General features: G+C 32.5%; 1 protein-coding gene across 1 annotated transcript; it reads right to left on the reverse strand.

Moving 5' to 3' along the window:
- Positions 1-1,671: 1,671 nt before the first annotated feature.
- On the reverse strand, positions 1,672-5,185 carry LOC134683873 (uncharacterized). Its single transcript, XM_063543178.1, has 2 exons — positions 4,966-5,185; positions 1,672-3,786 (listed from the first exon to the last, which is right to left on the reverse strand). Exons 1-2 carry the CDS (start codon positions 5,015-5,017, stop codon positions 3,326-3,328), a joined length of 513 nt encoding a protein of 170 aa, XP_063399248.1. The 5' UTR covers positions 5,018-5,185; the 3' UTR covers positions 1,672-3,325.
- Between the last annotated feature and the right edge of the window lie 3,896 nt (positions 5,186-9,081).

A 9,081-nucleotide genomic window follows, 5' to 3' on the forward strand; every position in this document is an offset into this window, starting at 1 on the left:
AAAGATTAAGAAGCGAAGTTTTGGAAACATCAAAACGTCAACCTTTTCTGTTACGCATTGATTTGAAATTATTCTCATCCGTTTTTAGTTATTGAATTGTTTAATATAGCGACATTAAATTATCCCATCTCTTTATAAAAGTGTGTATCATCAAATCCATGTATATCATTATAACTGACTATTTGCGGTATGCGCTTTGCTCAATTTTGAAGGCCGTACGGTGACCTATAATTGTTAATGTATGTGTCATTTTGGTCTTTTGTGGATAGTTGTCTCATTGGCAATCATACCACATCTTCTTTTTTATATAACAAACTTTTACACAGATGATCAGTACATGCGATTAACTTATATAATCCTATATATCATATGGTAAATAGAGAAAGGATCCTATTTAAGTATTCCTTAGTTAAATCAAGTTTATGCATACGACTTAATATTTTTACTTAACTAAATGTATTCTGAGTGAAATCGAAGTATAAGGAATACTTAAGTTAATATGTTTTACAAAACGGGCACTGGGTCTCAAATATCGTAACATGACTGCAGTAAACCGTATTCACAAAACAACTTCAAACATAAACTATGGTCCTTGTCGGTGACTTCTTGTGTAACATATAAACAAGAAAATGTGGTCTGATTGCCAATTTGACAGGCCATACCATGTGAAAAGTGTTAAAGTCTTAAAGGTAAACGTGAAACAGAGTGTTAACTACCTCGACCATATGAATATATAATCATACGGTCATGACTATACGCGTATGGTCCAAATACTCATATAGTCCGGAAAAGCTATCCACTCCTCGCACGGTTGGAAGATATTTATTCGAGCGTTTTTTTTTTATAGATGATGTTCTCTCACTAAATAATTCAAAATTTCGTGATTATGTGGAACTCATCTATCCAACCGAACTAGAGATATAGGATACAACAGATTCAGTTGAGTACAGTTAAGTATGCCTCATATCACGACTTGCATCTATAAATTGACAATGAGGGTCGGCCGTTTGAAAAAAAAATAATATAGATGATTTCAGCTTTCAAATTGAGAACCTTTCATTTCTATGCAGCAACATTCCAGTAGCGTCTGCTTACGGAGTTTATATGTCCCAACTAATACGATATCCCCGGGGTTGAATTTCCTATTATGATTTCCTTGATACAGGGTTGCTGCTCACAAAGAAACTAAGTTTTACGGATGCCATCATCCGTTGGTTGTCCGTTAGGGAAAACCCGTTTGACAAATGATTTCGAATAGGTTCATTATGTCGTAACTACAATCACCTTCCCTTTACACGAATGTGACCTACCGAAAAAGACTATCTACCAGATCTGTAATAACATAAGCAACACGACCGGTACAACATGTGAGGCAGGATCCTCTTACCCTTCCGGAGCATCTGAAATCACCCCCCTTCAAGGTTTTGGTGGTGTTCGTGTTGCTTACTCTTTAGTTTTCTATGTTGTGTCTTGTGGGTATTTTTGTTTGTCTTTTAGTCTTTTTTTGTGTCAGTTTAATGTCGATTTATGTGTTTGACTGTCCCTCTGGTTTCGTTTGCCCCTCTTTTATGAGTCTTATGTAGACGAAACGCGCGTTTGGTGTGTAAAATGTAAAGCTTGACAACTTTGACTATTTTTTATAAGGGATTTAACACTAGAGATAAAAGAATTACATGTTCTTGTTTTTGTTGCACTTGGTGATAAGTGATAGTATTAACTGGTCATTTGGACATTTCTTTAAAAACTCTAAAAATGCTTCTTCTGCTTTACACATTTCTCCACGTTGCATTTAACAATAAACTAACAGCTTAAAACCAACTGTGTCCCGAGACTTTTCACAAATTTGCTGAAAATCATTAAAAATGATCGAAGTTTTGGTAGTTTGTCTTTTTGAACCAAGCATTTGACAAGAAAGTAGAAGGCAAAATAAACCCACCGAGTTTCTATGTTTCCATTTGTTATTATTTCTAATTGCAAATCTGCATCAAGAGATATTTGCTCACTTTTTCCAAATGCCAGGATATATTGTTCTATTTCATCTTTTTCATTTATAATCGATTCGAAAGTATTTAATGCCTCTTGAAATTTCTTTTGTGACATAAGGATAATTCCATACAATGTACATCACTCCACACGAGTTCAAACCATTTGAATGAATTTCACCTATCATGAATTCTTCAGCTTTGTGTAAATGTTCGTTCCGTTCCGTCGAATGTGCATGATATGTGTAAGCTACAGCATGATAAGCACATGCCAGATTCTCTCTGAAACACTCAAATTCGGATTGTTCATTTGACATTGCTACAAGTTCTTGAAGAAGCAGTAGCAGAAGGCGACTATCTTCAATCAAAATTGCTACGTTATTAAGGTAGCAGATCAGCGGCATAGGACCAATGTATCGATTAATTGTAGGATAGGAATCCGTTAGGATATCCACCGATTCTTTTGCCTTACCTCTATTCAATAGGAGCAAGCTCATTCGGAATGACGTCGTTAAGCAGGCATACGAAGCCGATCTTTTGATATCCCTATGGATTTTAAATTTTTCATTGTCCTCTAAAACATATGATATATTCTCACGAAAAACGTACGGAATAACCTCTCTCCCGATCACTCTTGAATCAGTAAATTGCAAAATGGGTGAAATGGGATCTTTTCGAATTTGAACGAGTCTTTTTTCCAGTGCTTGCTAATTCTCAAGGGGAATATGATCAACTAAATTGTTTTCTGGTACAAAGTAACTAGGGATATTTTTCCTTTTGACACAGTTTATCAAACTTTCAATTAAGTATATCAAACATTGTCCAGTATGTATTTCCCACATAGGTTTTGGAATTCTTTCACAAGCGTAGAAGAAAACAGTTTTCAAACAATAAGACGAGATCACGTCTAAATCTTTCAGACATAAATGTCGTAACAGCTTGAAAAATAATAAGCACTGTCTCTGTTCGTCAATAATGGCATTCCTTGCTATTTGCTTTTCTGATGAAGCGAATGAAATCCTCCATTCAATGTCGGGATTATGGCTGTTCTTATGAGCAACAGGTACAACATGGCACCCATCGGAAACAATGTTATCAACGAATTCGTTACCGAGCCATTTGCTTTGCTTGCTTCTTTCTATCCATAACCTTGCCTCTGATGGCCAATCTGTTACTGGAAGAGCAAGTACTATGTCGAGTGATGTCCGGAGACCATATTTCGAAATATTTTCGGCGTTCAAGGTTGTTGAATACTCAACTGATACAGCGGGGCCATGTATCAGTATGACTTTTTCGTCATCCTTATCACTTTGAAGATTAAAACGCCCAAAAATTTTCCTCTGTTATTGCTTACCATTTAGGAAAACTTTATCTTTCAGCGTTGAAATGTCCTCGTTGTCTTTGTATTTGTACAAACGTATTTTTGTGTAGCCTGGGTGAACTTCATATGATTCCAAAGTTGCATGGACATTTGTTTCTTGTCTAAATACCAATGAATTTGAAATTTGAAAACCCTTCTCCAGAAGCAATATATCAACATCGCAATTGGTATTTATATGTGAATCTGTTTCAATAGTCATAGAGTTTGGAATGTTAAACCCTTCTGCCGAGCTGCCAACCGCAACAGCATTTTGAAGATTTTTACTTTCGCAAAATTCCTTCAGTTGTGATTCTATTTTACTATCACGCTCTAAAGTAATAAGTCGCTTTGGAAGAAGAATATTAATAATGAAAGACAAATGTGCTAGTGATAGGTTTGCTTCCTCGTCCCACTCTTGAACTATAAAGGGTAACGCAAAAATATCTAAAAAAGAAAAATGTTAGGTATTAAACTAATTCGCAAAACAATTTGAATAAAATCTGTTTTCATTAAATAATGTTTATATATATAGTACTTATATATCAAGTTAAAGAAATATCCTAGAATAGAAGAAATGTATGTTAAAAATCCTATAATTCCTGTATTTACCTTTGTTTTTCAGTATATTACCTTTTGCAATGCTTTGACCTAAACCCCCATAACTCAATCGCTCAATTACTCAGTAATCCAAAACAATAAATGTTGTTTCGGGATAAATGAGTTTAACACGATGTGTGTCACATGTGGAGCAGGATCTGCAGTACCTTCTGTAGCACAGAGTCCGGTGATTTTAAATCTTCGTGTTGCTTACTTTTTGTATTTTGTGATGTATTTGTTGACTTTGTCATGTCCTCGTTTTAAATTATTTGCAATGACATTGTCGGGTTGTTTTGATATTGTGAATTTCACTATCGCTGTGTAATGCTTCGTCTCAAAATTCGTATTATAATAGATCAGATGTATTTGTTTGTCATAAAGAATGATATTTGTTTAAAATGTGGTATATTCTAAATATGTGCCATTGTAAGGAATGACTGTACAGCGACAGCGTTCTAGGTATGATATAAGGGGAGAGAGTAACAGTTTAAACTAAACGGACACACACGTATTGTTTGTTTTTCTAAAGAGGGTAATATAAAAAAAAAGATGTGGTATGATTGCCAATGAGACAACTGTCAACAAGAGACCAAAATGACACAGACATTAACAACTATAGGTCACCGTACGGCCCTCAACAATGAATAAAGCCCATATCGCTTAGTCAGCTATAAAAGGCCCCGATAAGACAATGTAAAACAATTCAAACGAGAAAACTAAAGGCCTTATTTATATAAAAAAATGAACGAAAAACAAATATGTAATATATAAACAAACGACAACCACTGAATTACAAGTTGATTAAGAAAACTGATGTGAATATAAATATTTAAAGAATTTGATCAATTTTACCTGAATGTATAAAGTTTTAATGTTGTAGAACGTTTATGCCGGTCATAAAAAGTCCATCAAGTCTTTTATGGACATAGCTAGGAGGCTCCAAAAGGGCAACATTTTGATATTTGATATTTAGCCAACGATGTTTAATTTATAAATACGTATTATACTTTTAAATGAAATAAATACCTGTGAGGGATTCAAGATCTGATTCATCAATGTCAGTTTGTGTTTCATCCATAACACTTTGTCCAATTATTCAGTTCTAATTGATTTCAAAGATGGGAATCATCAAGTTTAACTTGGCATTGAAAACACAAGTTCTCTTAAATCTTTGAGCTGAATTATATAGGTTGTTTTATCTAAAGAAAGCTAAAAACTTCAGGTATGTAAATTGGTCAGTATGTTATGAATGTGAAACAAAAGCGGAAGTTTATTAGGATTTGATAATCTTCAAATCGTAACACGGTTCAAGCTTTGTTACGAATCCGTTTATACAAGATTGTATTAGATTTTAAATATTTAAATGACTTAACGGAATTCTAGAAACTGCGATTTGTTTTTCTTTTATGGTTTGAATTTAATTTCTTGTTGACCCATTGTGGTCTATTAACAATACAAAAGTAATCAATACAAAAAGTTTTGAATTAGACTAAATTTTACTACTTCATTTTATACATGCTAAAAACAATGAAAATATATATATTAGTTTGTTTACATACATATTTTGGGTACATTAACAAACAAATAAAAAATCATTTTGACAAAATCTGAAGGAGGCAACACCATATTATATTTTCTTAAACACAGTATTCAAAAGAGAAAGTCAACCAGTAATCGAATCGCAACCCAACGACCCCAAACGGTCTACCATTCGGCATATGCAATTGTTCAGATACTATTGAGGCCGGTAAGGCTACTCGATACTGAATGTACTTATTCAAAAATAGACGCATACTACCGAACAAACAAGTTAAACACTATAATTTATCTTTTATCTATCCAAAATAAAATCAAACTACTATATTTATTAAACCAGACTAAACAAACATATATTTTTATCCAAACCATCACTGTTATAAAGCGTTGTTAATTTTTTAGGTAAATACTATTGGGTTATTCCTTCAATTTGATTTAATGATTAGTGTAATAACAAATGGGTGTTCGTGTGTAAAATGTATTTGCAATACAAACAATTTTACTTAAGTTATTTTTAAAGAAAAATGTAATGTGCCTTATGAAATTGCGAGCATTTGCGTGTATTATTAAAACAGGATAATATACTCTTTTCTGGGTAGTTGTTTTCGGACATCACCTCTAAAATTGGTATGTCTCAGTCATAATTTCCCTAGTTTTACTGACGTCCATGATGCGACCATAACCGATTAAAATTTGTCAATAGTCGGATGAAAATCAAGTGAATCGTGGCTGGAAATTTACTAAATTTTTAAACATGTATTTTATCCCAACAATCAGATATTGTTCAGGAAAGGTCCTGACTCAGCTATTTCCATTCGAACTTGTCCCGATTGTTCCCTTCTCAATATCGATTTAGTTCTTTCGCAGGTAACAACTATATCGATTCTGTCCTGATTTCGTCCCGATACTCAAGAATGCGATCCTAAAGAGATCCGACAATGATCAGACAGTGATCGGAGCAAACTGAAGAAAAAAAAAACGTTTACACGACCGTCCCATCAGAATCTTGCACGAAACGACAGGTCATTTCTTCCGATTATGCCCGTTTTAAAAAGTAAGATCACAAAAATAAAGAACTCCGAGGAATATTCAAAACGGAGAGTCCCGAATCATATGACAAAATCAAAAGCTCAAATACATTAAACGAATGAATAACGGTCACAATTCTGACTTTATGCATACATTTTCTTACGTACATTGTAGAAAAGTGTGGATTAAACTTAGTTTGATAGCTAACTTAATATCTTACTTATATGACAGTCGCATAAAATTCCTATATTTTGACGATGATGTGTCAACATAACAAACATACATAATAGGTAAAAATGTCAAAATAGGGATACTACAGTCAACATTGTGTTAAAACAAAAAGGCATATAGACAAAGCACATAAGCCGAAATGTAAGACAAGAATAAAAAAAAATTGTAACAAAGAACTATAGCACAATGACGGTATGTATAAGTATAGATCCACGTTAAATGGATATACCAGAAATCAGACTAAACAATATGATAGGGCATATTTGCCAATGAGACAACTATCCAGCATTATTTGTATTCAAATAAAAACTTTCAACAAATATCTAGCAATTTTATTTCAACGCTAAGTATAAGTTAAGTATTTTCTATAAGTTCTAAATATTTTATTTTAATCCACATAACTAATACATCATTATTTTTTCCAAATTAATTTATATATTCTTATTGTGTACTCTAAAAAGACTAAACTTTAAAGAATGGAATCAAGATGTTATTTAGTTAAATACCTTCATAATTCTAAGCAATTAATCTTGCAGTTTCGAGCTTTTTTCATTTTTGAAAATAATTTCTGTTTATGCACATTATGAAGCTTCTTATTTTTAAGTAATTATTTTTTTTCATAGGGACAATATTGATAGGTTTGCAGAGCCCTATGAACAGGTGCTTAGCAGCAGAGCCAGATGTGTGATCGCGACCTGTCTAAAGAGCTTACACTGGCTCTTAAGACCAGATGAACTAACACAAGTAGAATTTTCTATTGGATCTATTCGGGAAAAAAGCATTTTAACATAAAATTGAGAATGGAAATGGGGAATGTGTCGAAGAAACAACAACCCGACCATAGAAATTGAGATCTCAACCATCCCTCTATACGTCTATAATGTAGAAAAGTAAATGCATAACAATACGCACATTTAAAATTCATACACAGTTTACAACAACTCGAACGGGTCATCAGAACAAAAAAAAATGTTTCAAAATAAAGTTTTCTAAATTTGATCAAAATTCACAGAAAAGAAAATGTTCACAACGATTTTGTCCCAATATACCTGAAACTACTAATTCATATTATGACAATCGGATGGAAAATATACTGCATACAAAATTACGACACAGATGTAGTCCTTTAAAAGCTCAAGTTAATTAAGTAAATGACCCAAGTTGTGAATGCAGGTGTCCATTAGAAGATTTGATTCATTTTACTTAGAATGTCCATTCAATATAAAGTTTAGACATCAGCTCTTTGAAAAAAATCAAATCTTAGTTGCTATTTCCACAGAACATATATTATGTGGAATGGACGAAATTAGTGTTGAACAAAATACAATTTGCTTTCAGAAATATACATAGTTATATACACCTTACAAAAAGATTATTTGATGAATATTCCAGTATCGAAAAGTATTATACAGTTTTACTGTTACTGTTTAAGCATGATATATTTATTTTGTACATTTTTCATAATGTATTGATTTATGTAATTGCTATCATCTTGAAATTTTGTATATTGTACTTAGTTGTAGAGAATTATGTTAGGTTGTTGAATCTTGTATCCAAACATATTGTATATTTATATAATAGAATATGTTTAAACTGAACTAATTGGTTTTTGTTATTTGCCAGATTGTGATCTTTGAAATTTGAATATTTTAAATAAGAGAGTGTACAAGGTAACACATTCTTGTTTTGTTAAATCAATCAATGATGTTAAAACACGGAAGTTAGAGAAACAGCATTAGAATTTAAAAGAATAGTTTATTATAAAAGCCTATTGAAAACAAACTATGCACAACAATCTTGTCTGTATAATAAGGAAATCTCACATATTCGGGTCAGGAGGCTGAATAAAAGAAATATTTTATAGTTGAATGCATTTATGTAAATATGACGTTCATCCCAAGAACGGGTATATCCGTCCACTTCCTCTACTCTTTAACTAGATTGACGTTTATATGTTTGTATAATGGGTAATTATGTTTCTTTTTATTTATCAGCAGTGAAATATATGGTAAGTGTGACATTTTTTTTAATTCGTCAGCGACTCCCTTTCTTTCGTCTAGAAATTTAGATGCAAAAAAGGTCCACTGACCGTGCATTAAGCAACATTCTAAGAGGATTACCATTTTCAAAAACAAATATTTTTTATTATTATTAACACATTCGATTATTATGGTTATTTCTTGATGTATAGATTCTGCGTACTGATGTTGTTTATTATCTAACCAACGTGTTTTATTGTAAATTCATTTGTCTTTGTTCTATTTTTTAACATTACTTCTACTGTTGTATTGTTTTATGTGATATCCGTTTAACGTGGCTCGGTACTAATACATCCCGTCAATGGTT

Source organism: Mytilus trossulus, chromosome 9 (assembly GCF_036588685.1).
Source record: "Mytilus trossulus isolate FHL-02 chromosome 9, PNRI_Mtr1.1.1.hap1, whole genome shotgun sequence".
Classification (NCBI taxonomy): Eukaryota; Metazoa; Mollusca; class Bivalvia; order Mytilida; family Mytilidae; genus Mytilus; species Mytilus trossulus.